A 22,292-nucleotide genomic window follows, 5' to 3' on the forward strand; every position below is an offset into this window, starting at 1 on the left:
ATCTTTTGCAGTTCCTTTCAAGATCAGGACCTTGTCAGAGAGATTCCCCTGATGCTGCACCCACTGGAACTTCAGGTCCAACTGCAGAGCCCGCATATGTCATTTGGCCTGTGTCACCAGCAGGACGGGGGAAGCCATGAGGCCCAGCAGCCTCGGAGTCATTCTCACCGAAACCCAGGAGAGAAGCTGAAATATCAGTATCATAGCTGAATATCTAGGACTCTCAGCTTGGGAGGGTAAGCCCAAAACTGCACAGTGTACCTACTCCAGAACAGCTCCAATGAAAAGGAGCATTTGAAAGGGAGTCAGGTGTGACTTCGGCACACTTCTAGTGAACCCCAGTAAATGCAGGAGGTGCGCCGTAGTCTGGAGCTTGGAGACGACAGCCTGGGGTGAGCCCGCCTTCAACAGCCAGTCACTGAGATAGGTGAAGACTGAAACCCTGCAGAGGAGCAGCTACCACAGCCATCACCTTGGTGAGCACCCGAGGGGTGCTGGTAAGGCCAAAAGAGAGCACGGTGAACTGAAAGTTCTCATGGCCTACCTTCAACCGCAAGTAACATTAGTGGGCAGGCATGACAGGGACATGACAATAAGTCTCCTGCATGTCCAACGCTACTATCCAGTCTCCTGAGTCCAGGGCGGACAGGACCTGAGCCAAAGTGAGCTTCTTGAACTTCTCCTCCTTGAGGAAGAGGTTAAAGGACAAAAGGTCTAAGATAGGGTAGAGGCCCTTGTCCTCTTTGGGGACAGGAATGAAGCGGGAATAACAACCAAGACCTACTTCTGGCACAAAAAAACCTCTTGTTGGCTCCCTTCGCCAAGAGAGCTGAAACCTCCTCGCGGAGAAGGGACGAGTGATCCATCATCATCCCATCGTAGGATGGTGCCATGGATAGAGGGGTAGTCTTGAAAGAGAGGGAGTAGCCCCTTTGGACTATCTGCAAACCCACCTGTGTGACGCAATCAATTGCCAGCAGAGCAGGTGATGGCGAATCCTGGCACCAACTGACTCTTGGTGGGGGACAGTCAAACTAGGAAGGCTTAGAGGCTGCTGCGGGGGGGGGTGCCTGACTGTCCTGACTGCTGGCCACCTGATCCACAAGGTTGGTGGATCCCACACCCTCTGCCATGGGGAAGCTGGGCAGCATGCACAGAATGGTGGCAGGCTGGGAATGGACGTGGTTGGAAGCCCTTTCCATAGCCAAGAAAGGGGCAAAAGGCAGACTGGGGGGGACGGGGCCAACGTGAGGCCCAAGGACCTGGCTGTATCCTGAGAATCTTTGAAGCACTCGAGTGCCAAGTCTGTCTTGTCTCCAAAGAGATGAGCGCCATCAAGGGGGATGTCCATCACAGAAGCTTGGACATCCTCTGAAAAGTCTGATGTCCTCTGCAAGGCATGGCACCTCAGGGCCACTGTCGATTAAACCGCTCTACCCAGTAAGTTGGTCCTGTTCACTCCTCAATGGATTGTGAACTTCTCTGTGTCTCCCCCATCGGTAACAGCCTGGCCTCCTCCAGGACCTGTGGCAGCACTTGCGTAACCGTGTCCCCACAGAGTGTGGGAATAACGGCCCAAAACGGGTTCATGGACCGCAATGCAAGGCTGGTGGAAGAAAGCATCTTATTCCCAGGTGAGTCCAACTTTTTTGGATTCCCCATCCGTGGGAGCTGAAGGAAATGTGCCCTAGAAGGTAGAGGCTTGGATCACCACGCTCTCAGGATTTAGTGTTGAATCAAGAAACTTGGGTCCCCTGGGGCAGGGCGATGGCAGGGGCAATCGTCCTGTTTACAGGAGCCGCTGGGCTGGGTTTGGACCAGGAACCCAGTAGGATGTCAGTGAGGGCCCGATTAAACAGAAGCAGGGGTTCTGAGGTGGAAGCTCCCGGTTGTAGCACCTTTGTCAAGAGATTAGTCTTGATGACCTCTGAATGCAGTTTAAGTTCTAGTATCTCAGCCGCTCTTCTCAATCATAGCATAAGACGCTCTCCCCGTAGCCACAGTAAGGGGATAAAGCATGCCAGTATGTGGAGAAGTATCCAGTCCACTGGCCCCACCCAAGTCTTCATGCCAGCCCATAACTTCAGTGGGCTGGCACCCTAAAGGGTCCAGTTACCCCTCCCGTTCATCCACAATGCCTAACCCAGTGCAAAAGGGCTCAGAATTTAATCTAAAAGACAAGGGTCCTGCTGGTGTAGAAGTTGGCGTAGTATGACGCTGATCTGGCTCTGTTTTGGGGATTACAATAGGGATGGCGCCACCCGTGGGTACAGACAGTGAAGGGTGCATCAGCGCCAGGACCGGTGTCAGGGAAGGTTGAGATGATATGGCTACCGCTGGTCAGGATCCAGGACTGGATCCCTGGGTGCCACTCTGCGCCGAAACCGCCAGCATGGAAATGGAAGGGGCCCCCCTTCACCTCTGTGGGTCCAAAAGCGCTCCAGAGGTGTTCGGGTGCCCAAAAATTAGGCACCTGGTCTTTTCAAACTCACTGAGTTGGGAATGGCTCGCTCCTGGAAACTCTGGGAGGTGCGGAGTCTGCCCAGGCACAGGTTCCACAGAACGAGGCCTATAGCACTAACCCTCCCTTGTCTTGTCGGCCGACAGACAAGGAAAGCTCAAAGAACGCTTCAACTTCTTGAACTTCTTTTTATGCGTCAACTTACCCGATCGCCTGAGGACTTGAAGTTTAATTTTATTGGACTTTTCATTATGTTATACGGTTTATGTGGGTGCTGAGTCTTAAATAAATAAATAACAATTTTAGTTTAATTCTTGTTAGGTGAGCAGTTTTGCTGTAGCCTAAAAATTCGAATTGGAAATGAAACTTTTGGGACCCCCTTATAAACACAGATGACCAACAAGCAGAAAACCTTCCAGTGTCAAACTTCCCCCCAAAAAAATTCTGTAAAACTTTGTGCATGTTCTTCAGTCACCAAAACTGTAACTATTTGCCTACAAATACGTTAGTCTGAAATTGACTGTTGACTTGTTTTTCACATATATTATATGTGCTGGTGGTTAAAATCTAATGTTGTTTATTTTAACTATTTTTAAGTGGCACAGGGGATCGTAAACAGGGGCGTAGCTTGGTCAGTAAGAGTGAGGGGGTTGTGAGCTGCAGATTCCCCAGCAATCTGGCTGGCACATAATGTTTAAATACATTATACAACAACCAGGGCACACAAGATGGACTTAATGGGCATCGGAAAGGAGAGGATTGTGGATGATAGGGGTACTAAATGAAAGAAAGTGCATTATTTTGTGAAATAATTAACATTTTTTAAATCTTTCCAAATGGTGTGTGTGTGCGTTTTTGTCTGTGTCTGTAAATATTCCAGGTGAAATCCGACAGACACCTCACCATACCCGACCTGAAAGCACCTGTACCCAAATATTCATCGCAAAATACATTTATTAGGGGAGTGTAACACCCTAAACACCCCCCTGAAGCTATGCCCATGGTCGCAAATGTTTTCATTTTAGCTTCAAATTGTAGATTTGCTCATCTTTTGCACCAAAATAACTGCAGTTATGATCACCACAAAAAGGCAGCAGTGGTGCTGGAATAATGTTTAGCGTGGGGGCACTGTATTTACCAACATAACATTTTCTGTTTAATTGGCCACTGACTTTGCACATACATGCAGTTTTACTGGGAAAAATATAAAGCGAAAAAACAAATATGTATGGAAATCGAGTTTCTATGAATACCTTATGTAAAGTGTAAAATATCTGGATTTGCTTCATTTGTGCTTTCTTAACTGCTGATATAATTTAAAATATGTATATCGTTCATTTCCGATATTTGAATGTTCTGTGTTATAAAAAATGTAGATGCTCCAGCCTTTCCTGTCCTGTACCACAGCAGGATTGTCAACTAGGCCACTTTTACAAAGTCCTCTCACTTTGCAGTCAGAGAAAGAAATACACTTGAGGTTCTGCAGCAGTATGTCAGAAGATATAGCCTATGTGACCTTTTGTCTTTGAACCGCAGCAAATGAGACGAGATGCACACAACATTTAAATGCATCTTTATTGCTCATTCACAATCTGAACTCCAGCATTATTATTTCTGGGAGCGCTGCAGCATTCCCAGCACCCTTACTTCCAGCACCTATGAAAATCAGGGGGTGGCCTTGAGTTAGTAGTAAAAGTGACAAGTTAGTCCACTGATTTTGGGCAAATCAGAGATAACTAAAGGCCTACAAGTGTTTACTAAACATATTAAAATGATACTGGGAAGACTAATTCAATATAAAAATTTTGGTGGTCCTGCGTAAAGCCATTTCCGACAGCAAGTGAATAAACAGCCAATCTGGCCTGGTGGTAATCTCGAGCATTCTAACCAGTACCCCGCTATAAACTTTGATTACCAAACCCGATGTCTGAACAAATGTGCTTAAAAAGAGTGCAAAATATTGTCAGGTGTCCATTTTTTTAATACATTAAATCCGTATTTGACACTGAACCTATGTGGGTTTAACTAAGCAAGCACCAGGGTGTGTCAACTACGCATTTACAAATGTATTCCAATATAAATAGATATTGGGAAAGATATATTAATCATCAGTGCAAATATTTTATTTGTAAAGACAAAGGGGGTTATTCCAACTTTGGAGGAAGTGGTAATCCGTCCCAAAAGTGACGGTAAAGTGACGGATATACCACCAGCCGTATTACGAGTCCATTATATCCTATGGAACTCGTAATACGGCTGGTGGTAAATCCGTCACATTTGGGACGGATTACCACCTCCTCCAAAGTTGGAATAACCCCCAAAGTCACATAAGAAAAAAGGCAAAATAATTTCGAAGACAAATATTAGAAACAAAAAGTACAAGTGTGTGTCCCAAATTGGTCATGCCAACGTGGTGTTATGCATCAGAATCTTCTAGATGAATAATGCAATGTCAGGATTTACCTTTGACCAGAGAATGGTTGGCTTGGGCACACCACTGGCTTTGCAAGGCAGCGTCACTGCGACTCCTTCTATGGTATTGAATATCTGCTGGCCATGTTGAATGATTGGCAAAACTGAGAAGGAAATCAATAAGCTGTCTGAGGGGCTGCAGCAGCATGGTCTGTTCGCAGACCCTGAAAGACTGGTAGGAGCAATACTGGGGGTCCTCTAAGGAGCCACCAGAGTGCATGGGATCATATCACCAATAATGGCATCAGTATTGGGGTATGATTTTGACATGTTTGGTACCAGACATGCCCAGGTTCGGAGTTACCATTATGTAGCTAGACCATAGGTAGTGACCTATGGTCAGTACATAGCTAAAATGGCTTTCCCGCACTTACGATGTCCAGTGATTTGGAACTGGAGTTCATAGGGGGATGCCCTGCAGGGATGCCCACACACACGGACCTGCACCCTGCCCTTAGGGCTGGAAGGGCCTACCATAGTGGTGACTTACAGTGATGTGGTGTAGTGACCAGCAGTGAAAGGGTGCATGCACCTTTTCACGCAGGCTGGAAATAGCAGACCTGCAGACACACTTTGCATGGGCTCCCATGGGTAGCATAATACACGCTGCAGCCTATTGGTGACCCCTGGTGTACCAATGCCCTGGGTACCTAAGTACTATTTACTAGGGACTTAAAGGGGTACACCAGTATGCCAATTGTGGGGTGTAAAGAGTACTAAGACAACCAAATTTAGAGGAGAGAGCACAATCACTGGGGTCCTGGTTAGCAGGATCCCAGTGAAAACAGTCTAAGCACACTGACAACAGGCATAAAGTAGGGGTAACAATGCCAGTGTCAACATCTGGGCAGTGCGCGCTCTACGGGCGACTGGAATGCAAAAACCCAGCACGTATGAGATGATGTAATTCAGGCATTATGTTGATATGCTGTTGTTTAACCTTTTGCATTGCAGAGTTTAATCCTGAAGACTTATATTTAAGGTGCTTGTAAATACTGTTCATTTGCAATGTATTTCTGCAGGCTTTCAGAGTGTGTCACGGTGTGGTCCCTTTCCAGGGCCTTCTAGAAACTTCTTCTGCAGCATGCCTGGGTGTGGTTTGTGGGTTGGGCTAAGACTCTATAAAAGGGAGCCAGCCCAGCTCCACGTGCTCACTATTCAGAGGTCCCGGTGCAGAGCAGCAGCAACTTCCTGAGCTCCTGTTCCGGAGGCCTACTTGGATCTTTCAGACCTCACCCTTTCACTGCACTTGGTGATTCTTGATCAGGGGCGGTAAGACGGAGGTCAGGCTGGGCACCCGATCCCGTTCTCAAAGGAGTTTGAGTTCTTGGCCCTAATTATCATGATAACATTTTTTGACTCTTGTGCATGTGAAAGTGTGCTTAATGTTTATTGGGCATTTACATGCTGACATTCCTTACTCGTGTTTAATTAATGTTGTTCATTGTGCATTACCATTTCCAGACATTCATATGGTGACATTCGAATCGGCAAAACACGCGATTCGTTCCTCGTGTTTTAAACCTTGATATTCATGGTGCGCTATCATTTCCTGACATTCACATGGTGGTTTTCGAATCGTCAAGATGCGCGATTCAGTTCTTGTGTGAAATTCATGTTATTCATTGTGCGCAACCATTTTCTGACATTTACAAGGTTGCATTCGAATCGACAAGACGCGCGATTCTTTACTCGTGTGTAAATCAAGATATTCAGTGCGCGCAACCATTTTCTGACATTTACAAGGTTGCATTCGAATCGGCAAGACGCGCAATTCTTTACTTCATGTATAAATCAAGATATTCAGTGTTTTGGACAGCCTTATCCTCATGTAATGAGGCTGTGTTTTGTTTCTGGGACATTGTTCTGGAAGGTTCTTGTATTCCTAGAACAGTATGTTTTCAATTCCTGAAAATTCCATATGAAACATCGTACTAACCATTTTGATTCTTTTCCAGGTACCTAGATTTAGTAAGGTCTAATTAGAGTCTAGTTCTAGGCCATTCATGTTTCCATAGTTTTAGACAGTATTTCATGTTCCGAGTATCACTGAATTCTAGACTCAACAGAGTGTTATTTCATGTTCCGAGCATCACTGAACTCTAGATTCAAAAGAGTGTTATTTCATGTTTCAAGTATCACTGAACTCTAGACTCATCAGAGTGTTATTTCATGTTCTGAGTATCACTGAATTCTAGACTCAACAGAGTGTTATTTCATGTTCCGAGTATCACTGAACTCTAGACTTAACAGTGTGTTATTTCATGTTCCGAGTATCAGTGAATTCTAGATTCAAAAGAGTGTTATTTCATGTTCCGAGTATCACTGAATTCTAGATTCAAAGGAGTGTTATTTCATGTTTCAAGTATCACTGAACTCTAGACTCAGAGTATTATTTCATGTTCCGAGTATCACTGAATTCTAGATTCAAAGGAGTGTTATTTCATGTTTCAAGTATCACTGAACTCTAGACTCATCAGAGTGTTATTTCATGTTCCGAGTATCACTGAACTCCAGGCTCAACAGTGTGTTATTTCATGTTCCAAGTATCACTGAACTCTAGACTCAACAGAGTGTTATTTCATGTTCCGAGTGTCATTGAATCCTAGATCCAACTGAGAGTTTTTATGAATCTAAATGATGTTGTGTTGTTTAATCTTTTGCTTCCCACAGGTCTCCTTCCCAGCTGTCCCCTTCCTAATCCCCTCTTCCCCTCTTGAACTCTCTTAGTCTCTGTGATTCATCTATCAGAGTCTTGGAGCTGTTCAGTGGTGGATGTGTTGGGAACGTGCGCAGGCCCCGAGGATCTGGTGACTGACAGCCAGAAAAAGGGACATTCCTACAGTCATCCACCCGGAACTCTTTTGCACAATCAAAGTAGAACACCAACTCTCTTTTTGGACCCAGGAGGTGGAGACTCTCCTCTTCCTTAAAAGGATGTGGGAGGGTGTAAAAAGTAGGCAAGGTGATGGATTGTCCCACATTAAATGGCGTAAACACTTTTGGCAGAAAGGAGGCCTTAGTGTGAAGCTCCACTTCATCAGGATTGATGGAAAGGTAGGGCGGCTTAGATTACAATACCTACAGCTCACACACTCTGTGGGCAGATGTAATGACCACAAGGAAGGCTGTTTTTTCAAAGTGAGAAGCCTGAGAGGACAACCGTGGAGAGGCTTGAAAGGAGCCCACATCAGAAATGTCAAAACCAAATTCAGATTCCACTGGGGCATAATGAATGGGCATGGAGGAAAGAGATGTGTATGACCTTTGAGGACCCTGCCTGTAATAGGGGATTTAAACAAAGGAGGCTGATCAGGAAACATCAAAAACAGCAGAAATATCAGACAAATAACCTTTAAGAGTGCCCACAGCACAGCCCTGCTGGGCCAGGGAAAGGACAAACAATAGGACTTCAAAGAGAGGGGCAGAAAGGGGGTCAACAGAGTTGTCTGTGCACCACACCACAAATTTCTTCCAACATGTGTATACCATTTGGTGGAGGAATGCCTTGCTCCCAAGATTATGTTACAGAATTAGGTAAGCTGTCAACTATCACCGCTCAATCTGCATACAAGAAGATGGAGAGTGGACAGATTTGTGTGCAGAACCCTCCCCTGCTGCTATGACAGAAGATCCTCGTGAAGGGGCAGTCTGATCGGAGGATCAATGGACATGCTCAGCAGCTCGGGATACCAGTCTGGAGCCACAAGGGTTACTTGGGCCCAGCAGTTCTTGATCTCCTTGAGAACTCTGGGCAGAAGTGGTATGAATAGAAAGGAGTACTGGAGGCCTGAGATTGTACCAAGACGAAAAGTGACTCAGAGCGATTATCACTTTGGAAACTCATTGAGCATTTTCTGCGGAGACGAACGGATCTAACCAAGGCTCTCCCCACTGCTGAAACAGACCTTGTGCCACTTCCGAATGGAGATACCATTTGTGATCCGCTAGGCATTTTCATCTGAGTTTGTCCCCTCTGGCATTCAGAGATCCTGCCAGACGCTGAATCACCATGAATATACCCTGCTGTTCCAGTCATGTCCAGATGGCAGAGCCTCTTGACAAAGGGTCCACAACCCCACTTTGCCCTGCTTGTTGCAGTACCACATGGTGATGATGTTGTCTGTGAATAACTGCACCATCCTCCCCTTGATAGACAAAAGAAATGCCTTCAATGCTAGCTGGATCACATGGAGCTCCAACAGGTGATGTGGAGTCCGGATTCCCCCAGAGACCAGATGTCTCTGATCTCCACCTCTCCCAGGTGGCCACCCCTTCCCAGGAGTGATGCATCCGTCACTAATGTCGGATCTGGTTAGCGGAAGGGAGAGAGATATGCCTCTGACCCTACTGCAGTTCATTAGCCACCACTGCAGATCTTTTGCAGTTCCCTTCAAGATCAGGACCTTGTCAGAGAGATTCCCCTGATGCTGCACCCACTGGAACTTCAGGTCCAACTGCAGAGCCCGCATATGTCATTTGGCCTGTGTCACCAGCAGGACGGGGGAAGCCATGAGGCCCAGCAGCCTCGGAGTCATTCTCACCGAAACCCAGGAGAGATGCTGAAATATCAGTATCATAGCTGAATATCTAGGACTCTCAGCTCGGGAGGGTAAGCGCAAAACTGCACAGTGTACCTACTCCAGAACAGCTCCAATGAAAAGGAGCATTTGAAAGGGAGTCAGGTGTGACTTCGGCACACTTCTAGTGAACCCCAGTAAATGCAGGAGGTGCGCCGTAGTCTGGAGCTTGGAGACGACAGCCTGGGGTGAGCCCGCCTTCAACAGCCAGTCACTGAGATAGGTGAAGACTGAAACCCTGCAGAGGAGCAGCTACCACAGCCATCACCTTGGTGAGCACCCGAGGGGTGCTGGTAAGGCCAAAAGAGAGCACGGTGAACTGAAATTTCTCATGGCCTACCTTCAACCGCAAGTAACATTAGTGGGCAGGCATGACAGGGACATGACAATAAGTCTCCTGCATGTCCAACGCTACTATCCAGTCTCCTGAGTCCAGGGCGGACAGGACCTGAGCCAAAGTGAGCTTCTTGAACTTCTCCTCCTTGAGGAAGAGGTTAAAGGACAAAAGGTCTAAGATAGGGTAGAGGCCCTTGTCCTCTTTGGGGACAGGAATGAAGCGGGAATAACAACCAAGACCTACTTCTGGCACAAAAAAAACTCTTGTTGGCTCCCTTCGCCAAGAGAGCTGAAACCTCCTCGCGGAGAAGGGACGAGTGATCCATCATCATCCCATCGTAGGATGGTGCCATGGATAGAGGGGTAGTCTTGAAAGAGAGGGAGTAGCCCCTTTGGACTATCTGCAAACCCACCTGTGTGACGCAATCAATTGCCAGCAGAGCAGGTGATGGCGAATCCTGGCACCAACTGACTCTTGATGGGGGACAGTCAAACTAGGAAGGCTTAGAGGCTGCTGCGGGGGGGTGCCTGACTGTCCTGACTGCTGGCCACAGAATGGTGGCTGGCTGGGAATGGACGTGTCCATTAAACCGCTCTACCCAGTAAGTTGGTCCTGTTCACTCCTCAATGGATTGTGAACTTCTCTGTGTCTCCCCCATCGGTAACAGCCTGGCCTCCTCCAGGACCTGTGGCAGCACTTGCGTAACCGTGTCCCCACAGAGTGTGGGAATAACGGCCCAAAACGGGTTCATGGACCGCAATGCAAGGCTGGTGGAAGAAAGCATCTTATTCCCAGGTGAGTCCAACTTTTTTGGATTCCCCATCCGTGGGAGCTGAAGGAAATGTGCCCTAGAAGGTAGAGGCTTGGATCACCACGCTCTCAGGATTTAGTGTTGAATCAAGAAACTTGGGTCCCCTGGGGCAGGGCGATGGCAGGGGCAATCGTCCTGTTTACAGGAGCCGCTGGGCTGGGTTTGGACCAGGAACCCAGTAGGATGTCAGTGAGGGCCCGATTAAACAGAAGCAGGGGTTCTGAGGTGGAAGCTCCCGGTTGTAGCACCTTTGTCAAGAGATTAGTCTTGATGACCTCTGAATGCAGTTTAAGTTCTAGTATCTCAGCCGCTCTTCTCAATCATAGCATAAGACGCTCTCCCCGTAGCCACAGTAAGGGGATAAAGCATGCCAGTATGTGCAGAAGTATCCAGTCCACTGGCCCTACTCAAGTCTTCATGCCAGCCCATAACTTCAGTGGGCTGGCACCCTAAAGGGTCCAGTTACCCCTCCCGTTCATCCACAATGCCTAACCCAGTGCAAAAGGGCTCAGAATTTAATCTAAAAGGCAAGGGTCCTGCTGGTGTAGAAGTTGGCGTAGTATGACGCTGATCTGGCTCTGTTTTGGGTATTACAATAGGAATGGCGCCACCCGTGGGTACAGACAGTGAAGGGTGCATCAGCGCCAGGACCGGTGTCAGGGAAGGTTGAGATGATATGGCTACCGCTGGTCAGGATCCAGGACTGGATCCCTGGGTGCCACTCTGCGCCGAAACCGCCAGCATGGAAATGGAAGGGGCCCCCTCCACCTCTGTGGGTCCAAAAGCGCTCCAGAGGTGTTGGGGTGCCCAAAAATTAGGCACCTGGCCTTTTCAAACTCACTGAGTTGGGAATGGCTCGCTCCTGCTCCTGGAAACTCTGGGAGGTGTGGAGTCTGCCCACGCACAGGTTCCACAGAACGAGGCCTATAGCACTAACCCCCCCTTGTCTTGTCGGCCGACAGACAAGGAAAGCTCAAAGAACGCTTCAACTTCTTGAACTTCTTTTTATGCGTCAACTTACCCGATCGCCTGAGGACTTGAAGTTTAATTTTATTGGACTTTTCATTATGTTATACGGTTTATGTGGGTGCTGAGTCTTAAATAAATAAATAACAATTTTAGTTTAATTCTTGTTAGGTGAGCAGTTTTGCTGTAGCCTAAAAATTCGAATTGGAAATGAAACTTTTGGGACCCCCTTATAAACACAGATGACCAACAAGCAGAAAACCTTCCAGTGTCAAACTTCCCCCCAAAAAAATTCTGTAAAACTTTGTGCATGTTCTTCAGTCACCAAAACTGTAACTATTTGCCTACAAATACGTTAGTCTGAAATTGACTGTTGACTTGTTTTTCACATATATTATATGTGCTGGTGGTTAAAATCTAATGTTGTATATTTTAACTATTTTTAAGTGGCACAGGGGATCGTAAACAGGGGCGTAGCTTGGTCAGTAAGAGTGAGGGGGTTGTGAGCTGCAGATTCCCCAGCAATCTGGCTGGCACATAATGTTTAAATACATTATACAACAACCAGGGCACACAAGATGGACTTAATGGGCATCGGAAAGGAGAGGATTGTGGATGATAGGGGTACTAAATGAAAGAAAGTGCATTATTTTGTGAAATAATTAACATTTTTTAAGTCTTTCCAAATGGTGTGTGTGTGCGTTTTTGTCTGTGTCTGTAAATATTCCAGGTGAAATCCGACAGACACCTCACCATACCCAAATATTCATCGCAAAATACATTTATTAGGGGAGTGTAACACCCTAAACACCCCCCTGAAGCTATGCCCATGGTCGCAAATGTTTTCATTTTAGCTTCAAATTGTAGATTTGCTCATCTTTTGCACCAAAATAACTGCAGTTATGATCACCACAAAAAGGCAGCAGTGGTGCTGGAATAATGTTTAGCGTGGGGGCACTGTATTTACCAACATAACATTTTCTGTTTAATTGGCCACTGACTTTGCACATACATACAGTTTTACTGGGAAAAATATAAAGCGAAAAAACAAATATGTATGGAAATCGAGTTTCTATGAATACCTTATGTAAAGTGTAAAATATCTGGATTTGCTTCATTTGTGCTTTCTTAACTGCTGATATAATTTAAAATATGTATATCGTTCATTTCCGATATTTGAATGTTCTGTGTTATAAAAAATGTAGATGCTCCAGCCTTTCCTGTCCTGTACCACAGCAGGATTGTCAACTAGGCCACTTTTACAAAGTCCTCTCACTTTGCAGTCAGAGAAAGAAATACACTTGAGGTTCTGCAGCAGTATGTCAGAAGATATAGCCTATGTGACCTTTTGTCTTTGAACCGCAGCAAATGAGACGAGATGCACACAACATTTAAATGCATCTTTATTGCTCATTCACAATCTGAACTCCAGCATTATTATTTCTGGGAGCGCTGCAGCATTCCCAGCACCCTTACTTCCAGCACCTATGAAAATCAGGGGGTGGCCTTGAGTTAGTAGTAAAAGTGACAAGTTAGTCCACTGATTTTGGGCAAATCAGAGATAACTAAAGGCCTACGAGTGTTTACTAAACATATTAAAATGATACTGGGAAGACTAATTCAATATAAAAATTTTGGTGGTCCTGCGTAAAGCCATTTCCGACAGCAAGTGAATAAACAGCCAATCTGGCCTGGTGGTAATCTCGAGCATTCTAACCAGTACCCAGCTATAAACTTTGATTACCAAACCCGATGTCTGAACAAATGTGCTTAAAAAGAGTGCAAAATATTGTCAGGTGTCCATTTTTTTAATACATTAAATCCGTATTTGACACTGAACCTATGTGGGTTTAACTAAGCAAGCACCAGGGTGTGTCAACTACGCATTTACAAATGTATTCCAATATAAATAGATATTGGGAAAGATATATTAATCATCAGTGCAAATATTTTATTTGTAAAGACAAAGGGGGTTATTCCAACTTTGGAGGAAGTGGTAATCCGTCCCAAAAGTGACGGTAAAGTGACGGATATACCACCAGCCGTATTACGAGTCCATTATATCCTATGGAACTCGTAATACGGCTGGTGGTAAATCCGTCACATTTGGGACGGATTACCACCTCCTCCAAAGTTGGAATAACCCCCAAAGTCACATAAGAAAAAAGGCAAAATAATTTCGAAGACAAATATTAGAAACAAAAAGTACAAGTGTGTGTCCCAAATTGGTCATGCCAACGTGGTGTTATGCATCAGAATCTTCTAGATGAATAATGCAATGTCAGGATTTACCTTTGACCAGAGAATGGTTGGCTTGGGCACACCACTGGCTTTGCAAGGCAGCGTCACTGCGACTCCTTCTATGGTATTGAATATCTGCTGGCCATGTTGAATGATTGGCAAAACTGAGAAGGAAATCAATAAGCACACCATTTTACTTCATTAAACAGAACTCAGGCCCAATATTCCACCGTATTTTCTAATTGTTGAGGTTCACAAAGTTAAGTGGGATTGCAGCAGAAATGTAGATTGGATTGAGCTCCTGCGAGAGTGAGTGGTAATAAGGGCGAGGCAGGTTGCTATTGAGGCATTTGACTTGTTTAGTTTGCTTTGCTCAGTATACTTGAGTTACAGGTCCCTCCTTTCTTTGTAATGGGCGTTCTCTGCCTCTTTTTCTGCTATGTCAAGTGAGTGAATCGCCCCTAGAGACAATCCCAGCTCAGGGACCCTCACTGATTGCCAACAAACATAAATGCACGTTCTGAACCCATTAGCTGCAATGGCCTGTTTCACGACCAGCCATGGAACATGACTTTTTATGAAAGGTTTCAAACAGCACGATTTGATAGGTTTGAGTCATAATTTACAAAAAATATTTCTGCAGTCCCTTGCATGTTCCTTTTTATCAATTATGCTGACACGGCGCCTGGCTTGTGGCGCCGATGAAACTCCCACTTGTGCATCTGTTGGATGATTCAAGTCGATCTGCAAAAGCTATTAGTCTTAGATGTAAGTTGAAAAGACAACTTCTCTAGGAACATGAACGTTACAGTTTTAAAATTTGGTTCCAATGTACACAGTTTAAGAGTGCAGGTCACTTAGTACATGGTCCAAAGTGCCATCAAGAGGGCTTCCACCTTGGACTTTACCCAATGTTTTCCCATAATGAAATCCAACACCTTAAAATAATGACATTGCAAAACATCTGGCTAACCGAACATGTTTTTTGTTGGAAATGGAATAGGCCCAGAGTTATTTTTACTCACAGCTGCAACGGGATTTGGAAAGCTGAGCGATTCAAAAGTTGAATCTGACACTCAGACTCTCCTTTTCAAACAGGCTTGTTTCCTGTCTTGTCAAATATTCGTAACATCACATTTAGAAATTGTATTAAAATGCACATTGGAAACAACAATGCAGCGCATTCTCACTGCGCAAAGGTGATATCATGGTACGTTTGAGGTGAATTCATGTCAGTCGGTGAGATCACTACTGTGTTCTGCATTAGGAAGCACAGTGGCGAAGAGACCCCCAAGGTTTGTTATGCTTCAGACCATGCCAAACTGACCATTTGCAGAACATAGCACTTTATATTTTTCTATCTGAAAATGAGGACCTAATTTACTTTTCAAATGGCGACAGATTTTAGCTGAGAGGAGAGATTGTAATTGAGCTGTGGGGTCAAACTCGGAGTAAAATTAGGAGAGCACAGAGAGAGCTAAGAGCAAACTCAGGTGACAGTAAGCTGGAAGTGGAGACTGAATGCTCAATTAATGTGATTACTGGGAATTAGTTTTATGTTTGCATCAGAGGTGCAAGCACGCGTGGCAGCAGATTTGTTTAATCGCGTTGCTTGATTCTAGTTGGTAACTGTTGAACTCATCCCAACAACCAGGACACATGTGCCCTCGCCGCCAGTAATTCAATACAGATACTCTTGTCAACCTGGGGCATAAGCTGCCTTTGGCATCAGAATTGTTACACACAAATTCTGCAGGGGGATAAGCAGGTTTAGAGCGAAGGTGCTGAGGGTTGTAAACAGGGATGATGGCGGAGGGAGGAGACAAACATACAAAACAGATTCCTCTGAAAAGAAGGAAAGGGGATGGAAATACACGCAGGGAGGAGGAGCGGTTTCCCCCAAGGAAGGAAGGAGGCAGGATAACCAGACATACTAGTTACATACTTGTAGGAACACTGGACAGACACTGGACTTAGGAGCAGACAGGAAAAGTACACAAAAACAGATATTAAGCAGAGTAAGAGGGTTACCTGGAGGAGTAGAGGTGAAAGGGTTGGCAGGTATAAGGAAAGAAATCATTGAACAAAAGGTAAAAGGGTAACAAACAAGTTCCAGAGTAGTGCAATGCATTCCTCGATGGAATGCAGGCAGATGGCAAACCAAAAAAGGTGCAAGGAGCAGGAGGGATACTTGTTTAGTGAAGCAGATATGCAAGGCGTGGGATCCAGAGGTTTGTGACTGGGAAGACTGTTGCCAGTAGGCGGGGGTTGCATTTTGAGGTAATTTGCTCAAATAAAATAACAGGGCTTTCACTGGGTCAGGAAGGCTGATACTTTTGTTTCTGAATTGCTTCACCAGGAATAGTGAAGAAGCAAAGTGTTGTTTGTCCAATGTTCTCCGCCAGAAAGATTATTGTTGAATAGAAAGCAGAGAAAATGTTGAGTACTAGATGTTGACGTAATTGTAATTCAATGTGCAGGGTTTAACTACAATTGATGGGCAAATGTTAATTTATTGTCGCTCTGGATTACACTTTCTCCCAGAAATTATTAGTTAGGATAAGTGTGCCATGGTATTTGATGGTTACAGGTGGGGCCATGAAGTTGTAGACCCTAAAGGTGAATCCTGATGAATACTGGGGTGTTGTAGTCGGCTCTTCAGATGTTTAGGTACTGCAGAGAAAAGCTGGTATTTTCTGTGAAAGCTATTCTGTTTGTGACAAAGTCAGCAGAATGTTTGTGTTTTTGCGGCTACTTCTAGGAGTGAATTACTGGAGTCTAAAGAATATTTTTTGCCTCAACTGTACTTACTGTGTAGATTGAGTGGGAAGTATTGTCTGGTGGGATTTGACTGTCATGACAGCTCAGGCTATTCTGAATCTCCAGTTATTTAGTCTGTAGTTCTTGGTGATGCAACATTATACTGTGCCGCACTGTAGCACTTTGTCAATTAAAAGATTTTAGCATTGTGTATTTGCTCTTAACCCCCTTGAAATGTAGCATTTATTTGCTTGGATTATCACATTCCGATTTTTGTAGATGTGTTTTTTATGAACTTCTGCTAGGTGGAAACTTTTTTTGTTCAATAGAAAAGTTAGGGGAAGAGGTAAAAAAGAAGCCTTTCCGATTTTTTGTTCCCACACGAAATATTGCTCTTAGTACAAAAAAAACTCTGGCATGAAAACAGAACTTCCCTTAGAAATCGTGCTTTTTAGTGTTAATTAGGTTTTCAAATATATGTTTTTTTGAAAAGTTGCAAGGTAAGCTTTATAAGATTAACATTTTGGGATATATTATGAGTTGGATCTGAGGACCTTGAAAGTATCTGGGGACTCAAGCAATCTGATTGGCTAACAAAACTGAAAATCTTTGCTGTGGCAGCTATTACAGAAACCCGGACATCAGAGCCTGTGTCCTTATATGCGTGTAGGGGGAGAACACCCTCACAGTCAGAGAAGACTGACCCACCTAAAAAAGCGCCAGGTTTTGAGATGGGGGTTGTAGACTCAGGCCAGTTTTGCAGCCCCTCTTCTGGGTTTTGTAAAATGTTGAAATTATTGTTGCAGTGGGCTCAATAGCACAGGGGGTGGTGCAGAACCTTGCCAAAAGCTATGACCTGTGCCTAGAACACCCTGCATATGGCCAAAGGCCATGTGCAGCAGCTTTTGTGGCATCCGGATTGAACAAGGGCCTGGTCACAGACAACATTATGCACTGAGACAACTGTGCCAGTGGCTGAAGGCTATGCACAGAGGGGCAGGCAACATGGGTATTAGGGCAAGTGGTCTGACCACCACCAGGGCCTACCTCGAAAGTATACAATACAAGGGTTTCCAACTTAATGTATCTAATGCAGCTCACAGTAGTAACTGCATGAACAAGTGGTTTGGGACAGTGCCAAGGCCTTGAGTCTATGGGCTAAGTGGCATGAACGCAAGCATGATCCTGCGCCTTACCCACACATCCCACATCTAAAGACCATGCACAGCGTGAGCTGAATACAGAAGCAGTTGGGTCTGTTCAACCACAAGGAACCATAAGAACATGTGGACAAGCACTGCACCCTCCCCCGAGTGGCCATGTGAAGCTGGGGTTAAATACGCAGCAGCTAAGGTTAGTTTAAATTAGAATATTCAAAAATTCACAAAAAATCCACAGTTTAAAGAAATTAATGGACAATTTAAGTGATGTTATGTCTTCAAAGCAAATAATAAAAACTTCTGAATTCAACAGCTATGGTCCACTATGCAAATCATAATTTGCATCCCTGGTATGAATTACATATAATCTCAAATGTCAAGTTATTTTACGATCGAGCCTTAATGGCGTTCAGAGTCTTTGAAACAGAGCAAGACATTCTCAAATCTTATATTCTTATATATTCAGCTTTTTGAATGGGGGTATTGGTCAATGGTCAAACAATGTCTACCATCAAGCCAGACTATCTGTCTGTTTGCCAAAAAATATAGGCCGGACTCACAGTGTACAGTGATCTGAAATGTATACAGTAAGTGAATGAAACTTAAAATGTGGAGCAGAATGTGCCAGATGAATTTCATCCATCATTGAGATGGCAGTTAGAGGAAATTTAGGGCCATATGTATGAACACATTTTGCCATTGACACAGAATGGGTAACACCCTTTGATACATCTGGCCCCTAGTTCGTAAATTCAATTATATTTTTAATGTTTCCTTCCTATGCTGGAGGATTTTCAGTTCCTCCATAAACTAAATAAGGCAAATAGTTCCCACATACTGTACTGGCTAGTGTGAGTAGATAAAAACTGGTCACTTGAGTCTTCAAAAATTGATTGATGTGTATGCATGGATAGGATTGAAAAGCCATTTTGTGATATCACAAGCATTCATGACAATAATGTCACCAATGATGTCTAGTGATGCCATATATATAAAGTCATTGGTGATGTCACTGATTATGTCACTTGATATATCATCAGTCATGCCACTGATGAACGATGATGTAATTTGAGATGTACATCGCTGGCATCTTGTGGGAAGTCATGAACAGTGCATGATGGGGTGCATGTTATGATACGTTACGTTATAGTTGTTTTTAAGTGAAATGATTGTTTTTTTTTATGTTTCTCTTTATATTGTACTTTGGTGCTTTTCTTTGGTGGGAGGTACATCTAAAGAAAAATCGAATAGGCGGCAATTATATTATGACTTTTTTAGTAATGAATACATTCAACGAATCCTATTGTCAATGTCTAACCTATTTATAACAATTGACACCTAATTTCCAGTTGAAGAGGGGATACATTTTGTCTGAAGGGAGCTAATTTTATAATTATAGCACACAGCCATAGAATTATCAGAGTTTTTCTTACGTCTTTAAGCATGGTGTCTTTAAATAGTGGTCTTCTTTGCAGTGTAAGTTTGTGAGCATCCAGGGTTTGTATTGATGTCACAGAGCCTAGGTTACAAATGTTTCTGTAAATTATGTGAACAAGAAGAGTAAGTTGCTTCCTTCAACACTGTTACTGTACCTTTGCTCATTTTTATAGGCTCGCACGTTTGCACCTTCTTCCACTACTGGCTGTATTCTCAGTCTCTAAATAATAAACCTTTTGCTCTATTGATGTCATGGGTTGAGTGATTTAAGGAGCATCCAGGGATTTGAAGAGATGGTGCCAGCTAGGTTTGACTCTGAGACCCAGGGCTCATGTGCACATGCTACTTACCGTACACGTTGACGGTGGTGGTCCGATTACTGCTGCCTGCCACATTACTGGCCATGCAGATATATTCTCCACCATCCTGGAGACGAACTCCTTCCAGATGAAGACTGCCATCGCTACGGATGCTAATGTATGGATTTACCACCACCTGTGGGAGAACGTAAATTTGAAGTTTTTTTAATAAAGCACTTAATGAGGAAGATAGGGCTGTTTCCAGGCATTCAAATTTAGTAGATAAGAAAAGTGAGGCACAAAGAAAAATAGCAGTTGGTCGAGAATTAAACATTGTTTTAGAGTGTAGAATATGGGCCTGGACCTCAGGTCTATTACCTCTTATTCGCCAGCTTAACCACATCCCTACAACTGCCACTTCAAGGAAGAAAGATCATTATAACTACATCATACAAAAGCTGTGGTCAAATCATTTCAAACCCTGAGACATGATTGCAAATTAATGAGGAGTAGAATGCACACAGATTTTGTGTCCATTTTGCATGCCCTATCAACCCAAGAGAACTAATTTACTGTTTAACGTGGGCTGTCGGTAACTATTTGAGCAAACTCAGCATTAAGCACAATTCATCCTAGTTGTTTACTGAAAAAACAGTAGTTAAAATTCACTGGGGTCGTGGGGTCAGTTGATGGATATGTGACTATTTATGCAGCATGCACCAGAAACTGAATCGTCCCAGCGCATGAGTAAAAGTAGTTAATATTTACCAATTTTATAGTACATATTTTATCTGCCTCGGAGCCCCAAGTCAATCATGCAGGGAGTCAGACCATGAGTGAGCTGCAGGTTACTCAGTAGGGCTACTCAGCAGGAGCTCAACCTACTGAGTTATTATAACACCTGCCAGAACACGTTATCATCAACTATCAGTGTAAAAATGTTTACAGTCGATAATGAATTTGCGGGTCTCAATTTGAAAAGTATCAACTTAGCATTTTTTTGTTAAGAATTACTAAAAATTAGTTTTTTTCTGCCTATACTTTACCGCACAGAGCTCTCTGCCTCGGTCGTGGAGATCTCAACCTCTTTGTGGTACGGTGGTGGTTAGTGGTGACTTTTGTGCAAAATCGCTGCAAACTTGGCATTGCAGATCATTTTAAAAGATGACACAGGTGTTGCCTGTGTGTAAAGGGCCTGTGCTCTAGCGAAAGGTAATGCATTAGTCCATCCTGCAATACTTGTGTGAGCTGAATCAAAAGAAATACTATAGTCTACATTCATTGCTTTGGAACAAGTGGAATGGACAAAAAGTAACAGTGTGACAGAAACAAGAGTTCACCCTTCGCCCACCTACACCCACCCATGCGGCCCTTGGGAGAGAGGCCCCAGGGATCGCCCCATTTCTTACCGCCATGTTGTTTTTGATCCAACGGCGCTCCGGCAGAGGGTTTCCCGCCAAGAGGACACAAGGCAGCGTTAGTTGTTGCCCTTCGATCACATTCACGGTAGCCGCGCTGACACCGATGACCGGGGGCACTGGAAGGGGTGTGGAAAATGTGCCAAATGCCATGAATAAAATGAAAGGAAACCGTTCTCTTATTTATACAAATGCTAGTTTAAGTTACACACCTGCTGCGTGGTACGTGTTTGAAATGCTTTTCTGTTGCCTTCAAGTAATTCATGCATGAATCATAATACTGCAGGATTGAAGGTGCTACCGAGTTCTACCTCCCTGGAGCTATACGGCCCACAAACTGACGGACGGCCAAGGGCGTAACAAGGGTCTTCACAGCCCCTTGTGTATATGTGTGTGTTGGTGGAAGGGTGGGGGATGCGAACTCCAGGCGGCCCCTCAGCACAGTACCCGGGCGTCAGACCTCCTGATTAAGTCCAGAGGGAGCCCCCTCGATGCACTATGCAGTGGGGAGTTCCCTAAAGTTTGGCCCACTGGCGTACGGCCCTCTGTTTTACTGAGACATGGCCAACTGGCTGAAGTACGGACCACTGCTAAACTGATTTACGGCCTACTGCTTTACAGACACACACCCCATTGCTGCGACGACCCACTGCTTTTCTGTTGTCTAAAGCTATACCGATGCACGTCTACGGATATACAGAGGAAATGCCTGGTGCATCTTCCACCGACATACTTCACTGCTAAACTGGTGTACATCCCACTGCTATACTGACGTACGGCTCACTGCTAGACTAAAGTACGGCTCACTGCTAGACTGAAGTACGACCCACTCAGTGCTTTAAATGGAGATATAGAAGTGCAGGAACTCACTGTTTAGAGTACCTGTTTGCTCCTGAGAAGTGTCTGATGTAGGGTAGAGCCCACATATGGCCATTGCTGAACTAACGTAGGTCTATACTGCTATACTGATGATGCACACCCTACGAACGGCCCATTGCTATACTGTGGTACAGACCACTGCTATGCTGAGGTACAGCCCAGGTACATCCCACTTCTATACTGTCCTAAGGCCCAGTACTATAGTGAAATCAAGACCTTTAAATCAATGAATAAAGTCAATTCTTTGGCTGCACCCAATCTTAAAACAATGCTGCTATACACAAAGGAAATGAAATGTTTTGTGCATTTTGTCAATTTTCGCTATTTAGTATGCCCTGATTAATCAAAAAGGTCCTGCCAACTGGACTACCCTAGAGCCAGATGGAAGCTTTGGAGTGTGACGCATTCGGCTAATAGAGGCGGAATAGAAAGTGATGCAGTGAAACTTTTAGCTTCCCCCCTGGTCCACCC

The 22,292-nt window shown here is 44.5% G+C and overlaps 1 protein-coding gene across 1 annotated transcript in view; it reads right to left on the reverse strand.

Moving 5' to 3' along the window:
- The window catches only part of HMCN1 (hemicentin 1), a 1,093,576-nt gene that overhangs the window by 608,083 nt on the left and 463,201 nt on the right, over positions 1-22,292 (reverse strand). The window contains exons 18-20 of the mRNA XM_069232006.1: positions 20,934-21,061; positions 19,576-19,720; positions 13,920-14,032 (exon numbers count right to left, since the gene is read on the reverse strand). Coding sequence (XP_069088107.1) covers positions 13,920-14,032; positions 19,576-19,720; positions 20,934-21,061 — 386 coding nt within the window. The remainder of the gene's footprint in view (positions 1-13,919; positions 14,033-19,575; positions 19,721-20,933; positions 21,062-22,292) is intronic.

This window comes from Pleurodeles waltl, chromosome 4_2 (assembly GCF_031143425.1).
Source record: "Pleurodeles waltl isolate 20211129_DDA chromosome 4_2, aPleWal1.hap1.20221129, whole genome shotgun sequence".
Lineage (NCBI taxonomy): Eukaryota > Metazoa > Chordata > Amphibia > Caudata > Salamandridae > Pleurodeles > Pleurodeles waltl.